This window comes from Cyprinus carpio, chromosome B4 (genome assembly GCF_018340385.1).
Source record: "Cyprinus carpio isolate SPL01 chromosome B4, ASM1834038v1, whole genome shotgun sequence".
NCBI classification, from domain to species: domain Eukaryota; kingdom Metazoa; phylum Chordata; class Actinopteri; order Cypriniformes; family Cyprinidae; genus Cyprinus; species Cyprinus carpio.
In genome coordinates, this window is record NC_056600.1 from 20,065,409 (window position 1) to 20,087,160 (window position 21,752).

The 21,752-nt window shown below is 36.5% G+C and overlaps 1 protein-coding gene across 8 annotated transcripts in view; it reads right to left on the reverse strand.

Moving 5' to 3' along the window:
- The window catches only part of LOC109062579 (GRAM domain-containing protein 4-like), a 54,141-nt gene extending 33,035 nt beyond the window's left edge, over positions 1-21,106 (reverse strand). The window contains exons 1-4 of one of the 8 annotated variants that reach the window (XM_042722349.1): positions 21,035-21,055; positions 17,632-17,729; positions 17,112-17,319; positions 8,476-8,584 (exon numbers count right to left, since the gene is read on the reverse strand). In XM_042722349.1, coding sequence (XP_042578283.1) covers positions 8,476-8,584; positions 17,112-17,319; positions 17,632-17,633 — 319 coding nt within the window. In that variant the 5' untranslated portion in view covers positions 17,634-17,729; positions 21,035-21,055. Of the gene's footprint in view, positions 1-8,475; positions 8,585-8,668; positions 8,941-17,111; positions 17,320-17,631; positions 17,730-19,868; positions 20,194-21,034 lie in introns of those variants that run through there. The other 7 variants (XM_042722348.1, XM_042722353.1, XM_042722352.1 and 4 more) reach the window with 7 other exon arrangements.
- Positions 21,107-21,752: the final 646 nt, after the last annotated feature.

Consider the following 21,752-nt stretch of genomic DNA (forward strand, 5'->3'; position numbering starts at 1 on the left):
AGACAAACATAAAAAGACACTTTGCAAGTTCCTAACATTCTGTGCAATAAAATATGTTCTTTTGAACTGGTTAGTTGATAAAGCCCCTTCTAGGTCACTATTGCACAGGGTTATATTGGAATATGTTTCTTTAGATTATCTAACCTGTGCGTCTTATAATAAAGATGTCCTATTTTATAGAAGGTGGGAGCCATTTCTGATATATATGGGCTTAGATATATCCTCTATTCTTATTAGAGGGTTTGTTTAATGAGGTTTAAATATGTGTGGCAGATTGGAGCAAAATTATGTAAGATATATTGTTTGTATGATTATGCTATTCTCTATTTCATTTATTTCTTAAATTGATTTATTGAAGTGGTAAGCCATTTAATTATTATTATTATTATTACTATTTGATTGATTTACCCTTTTTATCTCTCTCTCCTTCTATTGTTTGATTCGAAATGTTGTTTTGTAATGTTGTTTTGTAATGAAATAAATATATTTCACAAAAAAAAAAAAAAAAAAATCATTCGTAATTTGCATGCTCAAATAGCTTGGTATATCTTTATTAAAACCAGTCACTACTGGACACCTATTCATAACATTTTTTTTCCTGCTTTTCCAGACCAGCATCCTGTTTCTAAGAAACTTCTTGAGGTGCATCTCATCTGTCTGTGGGTACACATGAAATGATTACTTATTGTACCTCAAAGGCAGAAAATCCAGTTCCAATTCTTTTAACCAAACACCAATGACCAAAACAATCATAATTTTCTACTTTGACATCACAGAAAGATATAACCATCAGATAGCACAGTATGAATATTGCTTTGTTTGTGCTCCTTTATTTTACTGAGCAATGCTCAAATCTTGTGGATTTTGGTCTAGACTTCGAAATACATCACTTTTTTTTTTTTTTTTTTTTGCACAAAAAAGGAAAGAAAATAAATCAAAATGGTGTTGGATAAACAGGTCTTGGTTTGGATTTAGGTGTTGAATCTTGACATTTGGGGACTTGTCTATGCCTGGCTCTCAGGGTTTGGGACTTGGTCTAATGGGGTCTAGTATTGGTCTGAATCTGGTGTTTGGAAGTCTGGTATTGCCCTTGGTCTTAGGCAGTCTGTTATTGATTTGTTATTGTCAGAGTTTTGCGGAAGGGCCTGTTATTATTGTGGGTCTGGGCTTTAGGGAAGACTGGTATTCATCTGGATCTGATATTGGTCTGGGTTTTATCAGCCTCTAGAGTCTTTGGGAGTCTGGAAAAGGCTTAGTCTTAAGGTCTTTTGAGAGTTTTGGTAATAGTATGAGCCTTTGGGAGGCTCGAATTGGTCATAGCCTGAGGAGGTCTGGTATTGAAGTGTCTCTGGGACTTCAGGGGCCATAGAGTATTAGGTATTAGTTTAGGTATTTAAGGAGTTGGTCCTATTTTATATTAGTTCTCCTTAATTACTATGTACTTACATAAAAAAAAGTACAATGTACTTACTGTGTTCACATTGCATTGTAAAACACTTCTGCTGCTATTGAGGTGGGATACTGGTGAGACAGGGACAGGTTTAGGTGGTATGGGTTAAGGGGTAAGAGATGGGTCAATGGTGTAACTATAAATGTAATTACAGAAATTAATTACAGATGTAATTACATGCAGCCATTTTTAAAATATAAGTAGAATGTAAAAACATGTATGTACACAATCAATGCATTGTACTAAATAATTCATTTACATGCATAGTAGTTATAAGGCTACTTAATATAAATTGGGTCCTAAGAGTTTGACATTGTTTGAGTCTACTAGGGAGTCTGGAATTGGTCTAGGTTTTAGGGGGTCTGGCACTTGAAGACTTTGGAGATTGATATTGAGACATTATCCAATATTAAAATTGAGGAGATCATTATTAAGTTACATTTTTAATGCCAAGGCAACAATATTTCAGTAAAGTATAATACATGGTTGAATGGACTAGTCTGTCATCATCTTTAATTATTCATGTTGAGATCTGTACGTTCTTAGTTTTGCGAGCCTAGGGTTGAGACATGGTTGGCGTATTGTTGTACTGTGATGTGTGCTGCCTTTCACAGCAGCGATACTCTCATTCCTCTGAGAGGAAACATAAGCTTTCTCTCTCTGAGTCAGCTGCAGCCTTTCAGAGCAACAATAAACCTCTAACTGAATGCCGCTGTCGCATGGTAACCTGCCTGAAAGGAAGAGAAAGCGAGGTGAGGGTGTGGGTGTAGTAAATAAGAGACAGTCTCTCAGAGTTTAGGAGGAACACAATTGGAGGAGTACTGAGGGAGAATTTTCTGAACCACCAGGCTTCTGGTGGCATTTATCTCTATAATGTGTGGGGCTCTTCCAGGGGGGCAAATTACCAAGACTATTTAGTTTTTAGAGGTATAATGAAAGTCATTTTCATATATTATTCTCTCTTAACATCCTTGTTTTCTCTTTCTGCTGTTTTATTCTCTTCTGTCTATCTAGTCTCTGTGTAAAGAGCTCTGTATCACTGTTGGCCCACTCACTGGCCTAATTCTGTCCCGCTCTTCAGCTGATATTTTACAGGCTGTCACAGTTCCTGCCAGCGGCACCACTGTCATACTAATTATAAGTCAAGGCCACAATGAAGAGACAGATCTGACAAGCAACCAATGATGCTTTATGACTTTGAAGTTTATGAAGAGAAAATTTATTTTTACATTTCTAAAGATATGTGAAATGGTGTGTTATGAATTGTATGTTAATGTATATAAAATTTATGTTTATGTTTTTTTAGATATTTTTTGCCTCTACGATTATGGTGGAATATTTTATGATTGATTATTTGTAAATGTAAATGTAATGTGAGAGGTGTTTGCCGGTTCTAAGTGGTTGTTAGGGATTATTCATATTCTGAAACCGGCATGTGAGTTGGGTCCTTCTTTCAATGTAAATGTAAATGTAATGTGAGAGGTGTTTGCCTCTACAAAACTAGCCACAACGATTATGCTGGACTATTGCCTGCAGCACAAATAATGCAAAACTATGTGTTGAAGTGTATTACTTTAGTTTGTTCAAATCACTAATGATAACTGTAAGCAATAGTAAAAGAGTGCAACAGTCGTGCAAAAACAGCATTCATTTTCTCCATAGGGAAATAGATTTTTAACGATAAACCTTTAGACCTAGCTATAAGAGATATGAGGCTGTAAGTTAATGGTACTAGCTTATGTTTAAGTTGCCAGCCTGCATTACTTCAATTAATTTTTTAAATAATCATGTTTCACAGTGGAATTATTGCTGAAAAACAACATTACCCATGATGCATGATGCAAAAATCCCACCAGTCAGAATCAAAACACACATAATTTGCCAAAAAATCTATCTAGCTCTGTATACTGCCATTGAGCACTGCAAATGTGCAGTCAAGTCAGCTTCCCGACATTTTATAATGAATTGCTTTATATTTCTCTGTCATTTTTAATATCATTCACAATGTTTCATGGGATCCTAGTTCGTTGCCTCATTAAAGCTGTGAAGTATGCAGTCTTGAACTTTTTTTTTTTTATATATATAATTTTCAAATACTTGTTTGCTTCAAATTCAAGTTTGTAATGTTTTGCTTCACCTGAATGATTGGCTTGGTTCATGGTGTTTAACAAAGACTTTTTAAAGGAACCAATTCTGCTGAAAAAGGGGATGGGCACGTTACACTCTTCAATGAAATTCATACTCACTACAAAAGACGATAATGCGTGGGTCCTATAAAACAAAACAGAACTCTACTGACATTTGGTTGCTCTTATATTGTACAAAACAAAAGTTAAAGCTGGTGTTAAAGGAATAGTTTCCCCAAAAATGAAAATTTTGTCATCATTTACTCACCCTCATGTCTTTCCAAACTTGTATAAGTTCCTTTCTTATGTTGATCACAAAAGAAGATATTTCTGATAGTTCTGAAGAACCAAATAGTTATGATCCCCACTGACTTCCATAGTAGGGAAAGAAATACTATGGAAGTCAATGCAGACCATCAACAATTTGATTACCAGCATTATTTAAAATATTTACTTTTTCTTAAGAAACTAAAAGAAGATGCTGTGCCGACTATATTGGTATCTGACTATAATATTGCACCTCAAGTGTGCTTTCATTACGTGGTCACTATTGCTTCGCCCATCTATGAGTAATGAATGCTGTCAAACATACACAACTATTAGCCAATCACAGCAGTGGGCGTTTACCTCCAAGTCTACAATCCACCACGCCTATTTAAACAAAGCTTTCCAATGATGGGGGTTAAAAACAAGACAAAAAATTAGCTTACTACTTCTAAATTATGAAGTTTAAAAATCTTGACATCATTATAAGTGGACCTTAGAGAACAGTACAAAATAAAAAACACAGGCAGTTCATGACCCCTTTAAACAATTTGGCAAAAACTATAAATGATGTTTATAGCCTTTTCTAATTTCTTTCTGGAAACCAAACCAAACCAAACAAAACATGATGTCTACTGTGTGGAGGGAGGAAAGGGAAATACGAGACAGAAAAAATGGGATAAAAATAACAGTAAAGAGAATAGCTCATAATAGAGTCTGGTGTTAAGCTGGGAGATTGAAAGTAAATAATGCAGGAAAAGGAATCCTCAGCTCTGATTCACTAGGAACTGTTATGAAACACTTATTCCCACACATGTGTTATGAATATTGAGAATGGTAATTTTCAAAACCGAAGCCTCAGATAAATAATGGTTGGATTTTCTTTGTGTCCCAGACATTTGAGCTTCCATGCATATTTCTACTCTGAAGCTTAGCATTCAGCTTAAATGTAGTCAGCTTTCACATAATATAGCTTAAACTAAAACATGTCCTTTATATGGTTGAATCAGCATTTTCATTTGGTTTCAGTTTGTGTTTGGTATGTGCTGCCAGAGAGAAGGCAATGAACTTTTCATCTCTTAATCTCATTACTTAACCCTAATGGACATAGAACTATGACATTACAGCAGACACACACACACATGCTGCCATGACTCAATAATGTCTATATATCACATCAGAAAACCATTATATATAAAGTTAGGTTCAAAAGTCTGACACCACACTGAATCTAAGATCCAAAATGTAATGTAAACCTCTTTGTAGGTCACTAATCAAATAAGCAAATTTGTGAGACATATTAAATAATAAGACCTTCGAAAATTCATGAATACTGTTGATAATATACAGTAAGATGTATAAAACATATTACATTAGAAAAACAATAGAAACCTTCTTTAATAGTGGTCTCAGACTTGTGGTTCTTATTCTATATCCTCACTGTAGTACAGACTGTGGCTTGTAAACTCAAAATACAGAATTATTTTCCCCATACAAATGTCTATTAAGCAAGAGTTACTTGATACTGAGAAAAGTACATTATTCAACAAAACTACATTAGTTATTAATGATATATTTGTTGGATAGTGTGTACATTTAAAATTTTTGAATGCCATCTTACGTATCTTACACAGGCATGATCATTTTGCAAAGAAAATTTCACCAAGCACTAGTTATTTTTATGTTATTATGTGTTTGAAAGGCATGAATGTATGGTAGCAGGCTAGCAGCTACAATTGCAATATGTTAATATAGTTTCAGTTACAGTATTAAGTTAGCTACATTTGAATAATGTGTAGTAATGTTTTGAGTTGATAGGACTTACACATTTTTTATTATTTATCATACAAAAATAAGAAAAAACGTATCAACAAATAATTGAACTTTTTATAATTAGACATTTTATGGACTAATTTTGCTTAAAAATAATGCACCAAATGAAGCCATACCCCCCCCCCCCCCCCAAAAAAAAAAGTACATTCACAATTATCAAATATAATATTATTATATCATATCACATATAAACTTGTTACGTATATATCTAATTTCTAGAAAAATACTAAAACAATACTGAAGACAAAAGTGTAACAGGAAATGTCTGTGATGTCAGCACAACTACTCTGCGATGACTGGTAATGCTGTGTTAAATGGGTCAGAGCTATAAGACGTGAACACATGGGATAAACACACACACACACTTAAAATAGACTCTGAGTCATACGTCGGAATTGATGTCAGCAGAGGGTCAAACTCAGCGTCTGTTCCACACACACTCCCATCAATAATATCTGTAGCCTAACTGATAGATAATGGTGCTCGTAACAGCAAGATCATGGGTTCAACATCCAGGAAAAGTAAGTCATTTTGGATATTGGTGATTTGCAATGTGAAACTACAGTACAAAAAGGACAGAAAAGCACAATAAAAGCCCATAGGACTCTGTATTTCAAGAGGCGATAGCTTTGTCTGATGAACAGTCAAATATTTAAGTCATTGTCCTCTGAAACGCTTAAATCTCAATCATGTTCAATTCAATTCAAACTTGGGATCAATTAAAAAGAAAATATATATATGGCTTTAGACATGTCATGCCAAATCTTACTTCAGAAGACCTATTGTTGTTATCATGTATCTTTTTACATCCTGTAGCTCAAGCAGTAGAGAAGGACAATGCCAAAGTCATGGGTTCAATTCCCAGAACTGAAAAGATATATGTTCTTTTCAGTTTGTAGACATTCCAGTCAAGCAGATACAGCTCTTATGTTGTCATACAATCAAACTCTAGATTGCATGACAAGACTTCCATTCACAACAACCACAAAGTTCTACAACGTTGTAATTTCTAGCATTAAAAATTCTCCCATTCACATATATGTGCTACATCTTTGAAAGGAAACACATCAGAGCTCACAGACATGACTATAATTCTGCTTCTCCTGATGCTCTAGAAGTTTTCCTCAATCCTTTTCCTGCTTTATATTTTATATCTCTCTCCCATTCATTTTCCTGTAGCTTGTGTGTGCTGTCTCACTCCCTCTGCAGAGCTCATGTGGGTTCTCCTGTGTGTGGGAGTCTGCTGACAGTAGCATGCTTAGGGTTATATAACAGCTGATTGTGACTGTGTCGTCCACTAATGACCTTCGTTTGCTGTTCATATGTCATTCCAGTGTTTACTGTAGCTGTGATGGACACAATGATCATATACACTGAGCTAATTATATTGTCTATACCTCTAACTCTTACAGACACATTGCATTTAACATTTTATGCATTTGGCAGATGTACTTTATTATTATTTTATCCAGATTCAGTTTTCAGCAGTTCACTGATTCTCAGTGATAATAAGTTGAATTTGATTTGTTCCTCACAATGAAGACTTCCGAAGGCTTTCTATGTAGAGTCGTGTGGATGACTTTTATCATATTTATATGCTGCTTTTACATCTTTTTGTAAAGCTTAAAAAGCTTCAGTTTCTATTTCTTCAGCAGAATAAAGTTGGATCAACATGACAAGCTTGATTTTTGGCTGAACTATTCCTTTAATGAAGACATTATTTAGTTCCATTAGCAAACAGTTTTCTGCAGCAACATTTTGTCCCCAGTGTAGGTGTTTTAAGCTTTACTATCATAGTGCTAACATTCTGATGCATAAAAAGATGGCAAATGCTCACTCATGACAACAACCATACACACGCATCTAAAAGATTATTCACTCACACACATCCACACACAGGGTGATCAGGCTAAGCAGTCTAAAATGGCTAACAATTGTAATTAGCTTGCACCAGTTGTGTTTGTTTGTGTGAACAAGCCTTAAACAATGTGGTAAAATGACCACATGAGTGTGTCTCTTCCATTAAACCAACCACATAAACACAATCCCACTGTCAAGATACAGAGGAAATTGTGGCCATTCACAAAACTGAAGACTATAACATCTAACATAGTTTACCTATAGCATGAGAATGCACAAAGAGACCTTCAAGAACAAACCAAAGTGCTGAATCATTACTGAGCTCTGGATTTAAATTGAAACACAATATTTATAATAAAGAAAAGTCTTCTTAAAAACTTGTATATTGGCTATTTTACAGCGGCTTTAAGTATGGCTCATCCCATAATAATGCAGAGTTAGAACCAATATAAGAAATGTTTATGTAATGAATGTTTAGATAAAATGTTTGACCTCTGAAACAGAATTCCATGAAAATCTCATCAATTTAGGACAAAATCTCTACTGAATTAATCAAATTAAATTCTGAACAAATCTTTCTGTTTTGTCACAAGCTCTAGTTAATTTTTCACCCTGGCCAGAAGTATTTTTTTAGAATAATGGTCATTATAGTAAATACTTCATAAATCATACAATAAAAATAAACTGTGGAAGTATGCTATAGTAATACTATTAAACTTCTCAGCACATTGTCATTTGGGTCAGGCATTGAAAAGGATTGTATCATACCGCTGTAAATTTTTTATATGGTATACAACACATGCTGTGTTCTACAATATTCATAAACTGTAGGTATGAATGAAATACTGCACATATAAATAAAGGGCATCCCAACTTTTGTTTAGCTTTATATTCCATATATCATACATTTAATACAAGCACAGACATCCCTCCAGTACTTACGTAGGAAGTGTTTCTCCAGTAAGGCAATTTCCAAATGACCCTTGACCTCATTGAGACGTTCCGATTCACTCCTCAGGTCATGCATGACAGACAAAGTCCCTAAACCAGCCTAGAAAAAAAACCACAGGGTTATTGACAGATAAGAACCTAAAACAAACCACACATAAACTAGTCTCTCCAAGCTGTGACTTACAGAATACCAGCCCTCTCTATGGTGTCTTCCTCCTGTTTTAGTTAGATAAGGCTCAAACTGGAGGCCGGTCTCAATGACAAACGTAGACTGTAATATTCTGACTCACTGATAGCACGGCATGAACCTGCTCTGACTCCATCCCGCCCCACACACACACACACAGGCTGAAAGAACGCAAGATCTGCAGAAAGACGAGCCGCAGTGAGAGAGAGACAGAGAAAGTAGGTGAGTGAGAGATTAGGAGAGAGGGCGGCACTGCAGAGAGAGACAGAAAAGCAGAGGTATCTCTTTAAGAGGCCAATGCGACTGACAGTGCAGGCATGCTCTCTTCTCTGACACACACACACATGCATTTGATTTCATAGCATAATACCTCCGACAGTAAAATGCTTGCTTCACGCAATTTGCAGCAGAAATACATCCAGGCTGATGAGACATATATAAACACATAAGCAACAGTAGGGCAAATAGAAAATAGGAAAATGTGATAGCAAATTAGGGATGCACGTGGAAGAGAAATTAAGGCAATGAGAGAGACCCAGAAGAGCACAAAATAGCGAAAAAAGAAGCATTTAAGCAACAAAGTAGCTTGATCATGGGCGCTTAGTTCTGGGCTACGTTTCCCAAAAGCATTGTACAAGTTGATCGTAGCTCCATTGGTTTCAAAGGGTCAACGATGTACTTAAGCTAACAATGCTTTTGGGAAATGTTGCTCTGGGCTACAGGTTTTTACGAGGCCATCACGTGCACCATAAATGTCATGTGACCAATCACCCTGGAGCCACAGGAACTTTTATACATAATAGCATAATAATGCTAATTATATTACAGGGCTGTTGAATGCTTGAATCTGATTGGTTGACGAACATTCTAAGGTGTGCAATTATTTTCAGGGAAACACACGGCTTAAGTAGTTCCAGGCAGGGCTCAACTGCATTACACGTCCATAACACTTCACCAAATGATTTCAGCTATTTCAAAGGTCCTTACAGCTTACAATGGCAAAAGAAAATAACAAGAAGTTAAAACTTCAACAAGTTGACTCCAGGCCATTGAATTATTAGAAAATAATGCTCACCTGAGGTGTAACGGCTGCATCACCACCTCAAGTGTGCTTATTTCCTAATAATTCTGTAGTCAATTATTCCTTACTTAATGCATTAACTAATGTTAACTTATGGGATACTTATTGTAAGGTGTTACTCATGAATCAGTATTAATAAGAATACCGCCAAATTCCGAATCATATGCAATCGTAGTCAACAGCTTGTTTCCATCACCCTATTTTAATGTGCATTTTGAAGTATCACATGAGAAATGAGTGATGGAAATGCGAAATTTCAAATAAAAATCCTTTTATTCGCCAAAAAGTTTTTTACACTTGCTTGAGCTGGTTTTTGCAAAAAAGGGTTAATGCAAATATGGGGAGATGGAAATGCATTTTGCGAATAATTTCCTCCAAGCACATCTAAAAAGTCATGTGACTTTGTGCTATGGGACAGCAAAACCTTGACTAACCAGTGGACCGATCTCATTCCACAGCATCTGAAATGTTGTTATGGGCATTCGGAAGAGCCAGAGCAAAGTCCGTCATCAAAGTATTTCTGTATAATTGCCTACCTGAAATGTCTTACAAGACTGTATTCCCAAACAGCAGGCATCCACCTCCGAAAGCAATGACTGCTTTCATTGTGTATCATCTGCCTCCTCTGAGGCACAAGTAATTTATTATATATGAAAATTATTATATTCAGTAGCTCCTCCTACTTTTATTAGTGATTTATAGTGCCAGATTATCAGGAAGTGATGATTTTGTTCTCTTTTGACTCTAATAATAATTTTGCACATAAGTTAAATTCGCAAATTTGGATGGAAACCCTGCTATTGTGATGACAGTCTCAGCCTCAGATGTCACGCCCACAGACCACTGGCTGAACGTCTGATGCATATCGTACACAAAATTGAAAACACTTCAGGAATTTAAAAGACATCACTGGATTGGTTAAATTATACAGGATTTCTGTGTCGCTTTCTCTAACGCAGAGGTTCCCAACCACTGGGTTGCGACCCACTGCCAGGCCCTGAAATAATTGCTACTGGGTTGCAAGAATGTTCTGGGAAAAATGTGTATAGATAGGCTTACAGTATATGACACTATATTATTTATTGCGTGGTAATTATTGTTCTAATTATTCTGTATTTCTGTTGTATGCGATTGATATGGAGTAGCAATTTGACGATTTCTTGTTAAATTAGTAAATGAAAGATTATTCTTAGGGGTTAAACAGAGCGCAGTTGATCCATGATTCATACAGACCAGACCCAACTGTTCGGCATGCATCTGATTTGCAGGTTAATTTGCCAATTTACACATTCAAGCAATTTTAAACCACAATAAGAAACAAAACAATTAGTGGTTACCAGACCCAACATATATATATATTGTTTGTTTTATATTTTTTTCTTTAGGTGTTTTTCATAAGGCATCTTGGGCGGGCCTTGGCCATTCAAAGCTGCCAAGGTTCCCAGACCTTCTGCTGTCAGTCTGAAGGTCTGGCTACGCGAGACTAATGTAAGTATGCCAACAAAGTGGCATACTCCAGTTTTATATACAATTTAAAAAGAACAGTAAGTTCTTGATTTCATTCCCTACTAGCTACTGTAATCTGCATCTTGCACCTCTGCGACACAAAACAAAGTGTCCCAAAACAGAATATGTCAGAACGGTCATCAGTAGAGCATGAAAGAGGCAATTTCCAGCAGAGAGACTGTAAGGCAACTGGCTCTTATAAATGGGATATTCAGAGTCAATCAAACCCCTGCTTGTGTGAAAAACTGATCTCATTACCTCCAGCCTTCAGGGACTCATAAGTGCATGAATCTAAAAGTAAAAAGTGCTGCAATGACACAGTCTAAACTACATGGATATACAAGTGCATGGATATACAGTATCGGACAAGTGTTATGTTCGCTCCATGTGTGCCTGTGTTTGTATGTGTGTGCCAGAGCTCTTTGGATCAGCATGTGAGCGATGACTCAGTCCTCACTGCTGTCTAAACTTCATGGCACGACTAGTCACAATCTCTGTAAGCAGGCTGTTGCATTCAATGCTAAAGCTGCCCATGACACAGGTAATTACCAATGCAAACACATGCAAAAAGACTGGTCAGCTTTTTAGCATGTGCAGAAATATAGGTTACACACTTCCTGAAAGCCATCGCAGAAGTATATTGAGTTTTAGCTCTTCAAAATGTTTTATTGCCAAAACACAGTTATGTAGGAAGGAGTTCAAGGTCTGTGGAAACCATTTTCACATCACCCCACTCATTTTTAAAAGATGAGCCTTATGGACAAGACAAAACCTTTTAGGTATCATACTGTAGGTGCACTTGCAACACAGCAGCAGAAAAATTTGAAAAATATACTTGAAGCTATAGGTGTCTTTAAACTGTCATCTTAAGGTTGCTATTGTCCCTACTCAAAATTCAATGTAAAGGTACAATGCTGCATAAACACACCCATAACAACCCCTAGTATCAAAGTATACAGTTGTTATTGCTGTGTAAATGCATTTGTGCCACCTCTGAGCAGCATTAAACAGTCTGTGGAAAGACACCTAAATGCCACATCAGATGTGCTATAGTTGCCTATATCGTTGCTAAGATGATCTGGGTTATTTGTTGTTATTGTGTTGCTAGGTCATTCTGGCTGGTTCCTAGGTGATTTCTTACTGACCCAAGTCAAAAGATGCAACCCTCAAACCTCTATGATATTCTGGTGCCTAGATATGGGTAGTTCCTCCTTCAGTGCAAGTGACTGTATGACAAGTCCATCAGAAAAAAACTGTCTAATCAATTACACATAAAAAACCAAACACCACCAATGCATGGAACCTTGGGAACATTTGGATATAAACTGACACTAGCATGCTAGCCTGTAATCTCAATAGATGTTCTATATCTAAAAGCTTTAAAATCTAAATAAATCCAAATAAGGAATTTTTTTTATATAATGTCCCATTTCAATGTGAAAGAAAACAAGAAACAGTCAACATTAGCTGTTTCCATCCACCTGTCACGTGGGTTTTTGGGTTTTATTTTATGTTCATGTTTTCATGTCTTTTATTTTGGAGTTTAGTCATGGCCCCTGTTGGTGTCTTCTTCTTGGTGTTTAAAGGAACACTCCACCGTTTTTTGAAATAGGGCTTATTCACATTATTTCCTACATTTAGATAGGTGGGCAAATGCATTTTTGTGTCAGTGCATGCATTGTTTTAGTTTGACTGGGCGGCGTTAGCTTAGCTTAGCACAATGAATGGAATCTTTGTTGCCAGGCATGGCCTGAGTAAAAGTGATCAAAAAATTTTAAAAAACCCACCTAATTACTTCTTGTGGCCTGCGTATTCACAACGAGTACAAATAGCGATCTAGATTAACACTAGGCGATTTCCTAAGCAGATATTGACTTGGGACTATATTATGGGGAAGCACAGGCGAAGCACTGCTGCTTAGGCGAAGCACTGCTACTTCGGCGCAGAGATATCACGCAACACATGAAATCCCATGACTTCTGTCAACATACCGGCGTGAATAGTAGCTGCCTGGCTATTTTCCTTACAGTACACGAATGGCGATGAACATGGTGATTTTGAGATAGACGAAGAGGGTGACTTCTCAGACAGTCAAGAACCAGAACCATACCTATTTGAACCAGAGTTTACAGAAGACGAGCTGCGTGCTTTGGTTAGAACGACAGGAGGAGGAGGGGTTGCGATCGCTCAACAGCCTGAGGACGTGAGGATGAGAGCCAACATGAGCTGGTGGTGTGAATGTGGGGGAATATGCCAATCTATGCCGACGGAAATAGAGTGTCTGTGCTGTAGAGAGTGGGACATGTTTTTTGCCATTGATGACCAGGCTCACACGTCAGATCAAGATGAGCGGTGCCCGAAGTTGTGCTCACATCTACAGAGGATTTCACGGCGCTGATCATTCTTCAGTACTCGATTTTTTTTTGGGTGTGACAAAGTGAATGAAAAGTGAACTGGAAAAAACGCCCCACGCCGAATGGACCAAATGGACAGCTGTCCACAGAGTAAGTGATTATTTTAATTATGTTCATCGCCATTCGTGTACTGTAAGGAAAATAGCCAGGCAGCTACTATTCACGCCGGTATGTTGACGGAAGTCGTGGGATTTCATGTGTTGCGTGATATCTCTGCGCCGAAGTAGCAGTGCTTCGCCTAAGCAGCAGTGCTTCGCCTGTGCTTCCCCATAATATAGTCCCAAGTCAATATCTGCCTAGGAAATCGCCTAGTGTTAATCTGGATCGCTATTTGTACTCGTTGTGAATACGCAGGCCACAAGAAGTAATTAGGTGGGTTTTTTAAAATTTTTTGATCACTTTTACTCAGGCCATGCTAGCTGGCAACAAAGGATTCCATTCATTGTGCTAAGCTAAGCTAACGCCGACCCAGTCAAACTAAAACAATGCATGCACTGACACAAAAATGCATTTGCCCACCTATCTAAATGTAGGAAATAATGTGAATAAGCCCTATTTCAAAAAACGGTGGAGTGTTCCTTTAATGGTGGATGGCATACAACGTTTTGGTGCATTACTGCTACCTACTGATTAGGAGTCCCTGTTGGTGTCATGCTTCCCTTGCCCTTATGTATTCCTGCCTAGTATATGTGTTATGTTCTGATTGGTTCTTTGGTTCATGTGTTGTGTTCTCATTGGTTTTCTAAGTTATGTGTCTTGTCATGTGACATGTATTGTTTGATATAAATAGCCCTCATGTTGCCATTGTCTCTTGTCGAGTATTGAACTGTGTAATCTACTGTTGGTGAGTTTGTGTTTCTGTTCATGCCAAGTCAAGTCTGCTCAAGCAAAGTCAAGTCTTCCTTCATTTGTTTGGATTTAAATGAAAGCTGCACTTGGGTTCATCACAACTCGCCTTCAGTGGAATGTTTGTTACACCACCTTAGTGATGGGAGAAACTAAACATTTCGAAGCTTCGAATCAATTGAACCAATTGCTTCGAAAAATTATTCACTGTTTCGAAGCGCTCGAAACACCACATGCTGGTGACGCCTGCTGGTCAAAACTGTGTAAATGCAGCAAAAACTCAGACCAAAACATGCATAAAAATAGCTTTTACAAACCCAATGAAAACGCTTTCTTAAAGTATAATATATTAAATGCAATCAAAATAACAAAATACCATTAAAAATTAAAGGGATAGTTCACCCAAAACTGTCATTAATTACTCACCCTCATGTTGATAATCAACGTGGATTTGCGCAGCTTGTCAGTTAACAAAGGCTCTGTGTAGTAACAGTTGCTCTATGTGAAATCACGCACCTGATGGAATTTACCACTGATTAGATAACCGGCTTTACTGATGAGATGCGCATTAATTATCGGCCGATATTTATCGTGCACCCCTGCACACACTAGATGATTCGCTAGGCCATGAGGCCAAACACCTGCTGACTGTAGTAACAAATTTACAGTGTTTACTGGTGTTTGTATTGTTTTGCAAATACTTTTGTGATGTTTCAGCTGCCAGGTTTCGCAACATCTGGTAATGAAGCTTCTCCAACTGTCTAAAGACATTGCAGGATAAGTGAATTGAAAAGACTAAATTGCTGATGTGAATGTGCGTTTGGACCAGCCATCCATCCAGGGTGTTTCCCTGCCTATTGCCCGATTCTGGTATAAGCTCCAGCATCCCCGAGACCCTACTTATGATAAGCGGTTTGGAGATTGCATGGATAGACGGAAGGTTTTGCTATCTAGAATTGTGAACAGCCAGCAATGCCTAAAACTACTGCCTGGGTGGGCAGCTCACTAGGTTTTGAAACAAAGCCATTGTTGAGGGATGAGCCCTGAACACACTTACATACAGTATGATGCCCTACAGCATCCAAGAGATGTGCTAGAGCGAAAACCCACAGACCTGTCACTCAACATCTCAGTTTACAATTTTAAAACACACGCTCATGTTGCAGATGGAAGCAGAGGAAGTTGGCTCTTCTGTGAGACACTTATGCAACACCATGACTAATCTGAGGCGCCATCATTGAGGGGAAATTCTAATTACAGAGATAGGACTACAAACCTCTCAGAAAACATCTCTAACACGATTACGGCAAATCATTCTTCCATAAACCATCTGTGAAATGAAAAGGTACCAGACTGAAGCTACAGTGTCTGGTGTTAACAGGATGGTAAAGTGCATTAAAGCATCATTAGCTGCAAGGGCTGAGGCCTTCCTGTACTTCTTAGGAACATCAGCGAAGTTTAACTAGGCGAATGAGATAATGGTGAGACAGAACATTAAACAAGCTCTTTCTGCTTTGCTGAATTGGGGGAGATAAAGAGGTTGTTGACATAAAAAGGTCAGACTAAAAGAGAGAGAGAAAACTGATTTTTAGGAACTGCATCTACCTTCTAAGGGGCCACTTGCACACAACACATTTTTGCATTCCTCTACGTTACTATTCCATTGTTTTTGTATGTAAATGTGCTAAATCGATGCTTTGACCTGTGTTCATGTCTTGCACATGACTCAGCATTTAAAAAAAAAAGCATTTCTCCATTCCACTGCTCGCACTTAGCATTTTTCAACACAAAAATGCATTCTGTGTGAATTGTACCTAAAACTTGTTGCACACTAAAAGAGAAGTGTCATGCCGTGCTACGTTGTCGCTAAGACAAATGATATTGCACACCAGTCAGCAGTCCAAAGCAGTGAATCTAATCACCCGAACAGGCAACAGTTCACTTAAAAAAAATGTGCAATTGATGAATGTGACATTTAGTGTTTGAAAACGGAAAGAGAAAGGGCAGTCTTTATTACTATAGCTATTTATAAACAGCATATAGACTTTGACTATATAGACTATGCAAGCATTCTTACATTTTCCAATTTTATACACAAATATTGGGTGAAATATTGCAATTTTAAATAGTTTGATTGGTACTTTTCAGTGCTGAAAAAAATATATCCATAATCTATATTTCTCTTGACTCATCCACCATCTTGGGTGTATATATACTGATTTTTTTTTTTTTTTTCATAACTAAGCTTGAAGCAATACTGCCTGATCTAAAAATGATACAGCTGGCAACATCAGCCCTCAAGGTTTTTGTTCGACATTGTGGTATAGATCAGTGTTGGCTCCACAAAGGGACACTTTGAGGGCCTAAAATAAGACATCAAGTCCAAATCCAAGTCACCGTTACCTTAGTTGGCAGCGTAATGTTGTTGGAAGCAAACCTATGAAACCTATGGAAACCGACCTTCTATAATTCATGTATTACATAACTAGCTGTAGTACGCTAGCATACAGATGTTCTTAAATAAGTTATTCATACTTCATGCTTACTCAGTAGAAAGTAGTCAAATGTAATGAGAGTGTGTGTAATTACTTACAGGGTCTCTTTGCTCGTCATTGTCTCGTATTGAAGGTCGAGGTCTCAGCAGCATGTCATCACTACATTCAGTGTCTGACCCCGTGGGGGACTCGGGTAAATCCAGGAAGTCATCTCGCTTTGGACCACGGAATCTTATTTTGTCCAGCCGCTTTAGCATGTTCAACACAGCTGCTTTAGGCTTTACCTTAACATTGTGTATGGCGGCCCTGCAGGGTCAACAAAGTACAAAAAGTATCAAGGATAACAGTAACACATTTACATAAACCTTTAAAAGTAAGCACAAACTTTTATATTTTAAAGAGGACACAGGTGTTACACTGCAAACCTGCCGGAGAAATCTCACTTGCACATATTGAAAATGCAAAGTGGCTTTATTACAGTAAGCCAGTAGTACTGACAGACTGATATATATCATCCAAATAAAAAATAACAAAAATGATAAACAGTAAAGATAAGACTAACATATTTAAAACCTTATGCAAACATGACAATAACTTTCTCTGAAATAAGTTATGTACATTTTACCCAGAAGTCACCTCTCTGACGCATGCTCATATCCTTAGGACTTTCGCGAAAAACACGTCAATGAATATTCTCAGTAGTCTCTAGGGCTGACCTTTAAAAACGAAAGGGAATTCATTAGCTCTTCTGTTCTGAAGGTGAACGCCAAAAGAACATCTCAAATCGCAAATTTCAGGTGCTTTTCCAGCCTCGAGCAAGACTCACTGACCAAAGTTTTTCAAAATACTGAGGAAATCCCAGTGGAAGTGTAGTGCCATGTGTGGATTTCCCACAGAACTTGGGCATGTCACTACCTCTTTTAAAGTGCTTCAATTACCATCATAATATAATAGGTTCAACTATTGCACAGTTTGTAAGAATAAAAGGTTTTGTAACATGCTGTTACATAGTTATATAGTTTATGGAACCACTGTAGAATTACTCATTTTTGCAACTACGTTAAAAAAAGCTATGTGCATCAAATGTTTACAGGCCCAGCAAATCCACCTGAATCTAGATGACTTGCTTGTTATGTTCCTCATTTGCAAGTCACTGTGGATAAAAGCATCTGCTAAATGAATACAATTCTACAAATAACACTGTTTTCTTTTGCAAATGAATCACATCTTGCAACATCAACACTGGTAATAAACTAAATTGAATCAGCATTGAACTGATTCGAACTGAATAATGATATTGCTCCCTTTTGTAGAACTGCTTATTGCTGAATTGAACTTGTCTCAACTGTTCTGAACTGATCTGAACTGACTTGAACTAAATAATGACACTATTGTCTTTTAGAGCTGCTTGAGTTTCCATAATTAATTCATTGTCGTTATCTCTGTGAAGCTGCTTTGACACAATCTGTATTATATTAAGTGCTATAGAAATAAAGGTGACTTGACTCGACTTGAATGTCAATATAAATTAATTAATACTGTCCGTGGGAGCAAGAAAGTTCAAATGGTTTGAAATGTGAATATGAGGGTCAGTATTTTAAATTATTTTTATTTATTTATTTTTGCTCTACCACATATAATTTACTAAGTTAAAATGACAAAATAAACAGGTAAGAACAAAAAGCGCAGATTGTAGATGCAGACAACAAAACGATGGCGTCATGAGCTTCAACTGTAATTCAATTCTTAAATGAAGCAACAGAACAATAAATTGACTGATTGATCAATGATTCCATTATTTTCATATTTGAATTGATTTCGCAATGGATTAATGAACCAGTGATTCAGTGGGCCAATGAATCTGCAGATCAATTAATCAAAATATTATTTAATCAATTACTTAGCCGATCAATTACTAGATTCAATTCTTTTTAAATGATTCTGTTTATTTCAGAATGAAATAGTGACTCAATATGTAAATAATTAAATGAATCCATGGATCAGTTAATCAAAGATTCTTTCATCAATTATTTAAAAGATCAATGGATCAATGATTGAATTTATTTATTGGTGATTCAATAGGTCAATAAATCATTGAATCCATAGATCCAATAATCAAAAGAATAATTAAACAATAACTCTGCAGAGCAATGAAATAAAATATCAATGAATCGATGGATCAATTATTCAACTGATTTCAATAATTCAGTTGATTTTACAATGATAAATAAATCAGTGACTCAGTAGATCAATGAATCAACAGAGAAAATAATACAGTAAATCAATAAATGCACTGATCAGTCAATCTATCTTGCCTTGACGGAACAACGAATAGATGGCTGAGTTGAATCAATGAATCAGTCAAAGAATCAATAGATAAATTAACCAATGAATAACTTCCTTTCAGAATCACGCGACGATCCGCGTTCATCATCGCAACATCAGTAACACATGTAATCACTCTCACTTCATCATATGCATGTGTTTTGTGGGCCGTCTGCGCGTTGTGTGGATGCAATGTATTCAGTCCGATGTTCTACAGAATGATACATTGTGTTCCAAGGATTCTGAATGACAGTATAACGGTCACGTTCCAGGAACGCATTTAAACGACATGCCAAACAAAGCGATGCCACATTCGATTATGACGTATACATACTTAGCTATTTAAATCAGCGGGTCTTAGTGCGACACTAATATGTTCTCTGATATGAACAGCTTCATTTTAAAGATCGTTACTCCGAATAGAAACGCTTTCATCGATGAATCGTGACAGTCCTCCTGTACACACATCCTGTAAATCGCCTGTTGCCCCTTTGGGATTATTAAAGGACAGATGTTAAAGATCCGCTTACCTAGCTCGCAAATCGTAGCAAAGTTTCATGAACCCTGCTGACAGTCAGTGATAGATCCTACAGTAACACCTGCTGGAAAAATACACCAGATCCCTGAGCGGCAGCGCGCTCTTCCTCTCTTCTGTCTAAAAGAGCTGTGCGATGTCCCTAGAGTCTTGGTTTGTGTGTGAGTTAATGTCAATCCCCCTAGAGAACACGGATCTGCGTGTCTTGTTGATGTCACCGAACTCACACACACAGCAGACTGGCAGATCTTCTAAACGCGCCCGCTGAGCTCTTAAAGGGGCCGCAGCACTGTCTATTAAAAGTTTGGAGGCGACACATGTTGTTGTTGTTGTTTGGGTAGATGATAAATAACCATATTTATTTATTTATTTGATTTTTAACTATTATTATTATTATTTCATTCATATTGCATGCAGCTTTATGTACATTAACTATTGACAAGAGTGATTGTTGGTGAATAATTCAAAGGTTCAATATTTTTTTCCCTCATAACATAATTTTACACCAATAAATACATTTTACCTTAAAAATATATTTATATTTGAGACAAAGACTCAACTCATATCAGATTAATAAGAGCTGTTATTTTATTTATTTATTTACATTTCCACTTGTCGGAAAAAAAAAAATAATCATGGCTGATTGCAAAACAGCAACAACAGCATTAACAACAACAATACTTCTACTACTACTACAACCAATAATAATATGTTACAAAATAAACCATAAACACTTTTTGAACTGCGTAATATTTCATATATTCTCTCAATTAAAATGATATTTTAAAAAACGGTATTTACTATTCAGCATGACTAATAAAATAGATGAAATCATTGAAGTGAAATATATATTTTATCCATTAAAAATAAAAGGGTATATGCTAAACTAATTCTGTCTCTAAAAATAATGGGAGTTCAGGCAAAACACCCTAGTTACTGTTGTAAAATCTGAAAAATACTGTTCCATAAAACAATGGAAAATGTGTATGAAATTTTTAGATTCTTTGCCATTTTAATTGTTATTATTGCAACAATAGCTGAAGTAAATATTTTCAAAAATACATAAGTATAAACAGCAAAAATATGATTAAATAAACAAACAAACAAAAAACAAATAAATAAATGTTTGTTATATGGCAGAGCCTCTTAAGTTTTACTTACATTTTTCAAGTGTGACTCTCTGTGACCAAGTGTGGAACACTCAAACTCTTTTCCTGGATCAGGCTTGTGACCTTTGACTGCTAGACTTAGTAAATAATCTCCTTTTAAGCATTATTCACATATTCTACTGATAAGATTACACTGTATGCAAAGCAAGGGTAAATCAATCACTTTTGGTCAGTCAGTCAGTATATAAAGGAAAGCAATGCCTTATGAAAAGTTACCAACCCAACAAGAACACGTTCAATGTCTTTATTATTAATGTCAAACTCACCTATATGTGTTGCTTCACCTCTAGATGGCGCCAGATATTACAAGAGATTTTTATTGTAAAACGTTTGTCTTTTTAATCACATTTGTTTGCTGCTTTGCTTCATGACCGAGTTTTGATTTCTGTCGCATATTTAATTCTCATGAAACCGTGAATTACGCAAGATCCAACAAGCCTTTGTAATATATATATATATATATATATATATATATATATATATATATATATAGAGAGAGAGAGAGAGAGAGAGAGAGAGAGAGAGAGAGAGCTTAATACTAGGTTTCTTTACGCAATAAATCATTCGTAAGGGTTAATTATCTTATCACACTATACAAAACCTTACATTAAGCCGTTAAACTGTGTTTTTCAGTAACAGATTAGGGACTGTATCATTTAGAGTTAATTCAAAAAGTACATCAGAGTTCACTTCGAGTAATTTACAGATAT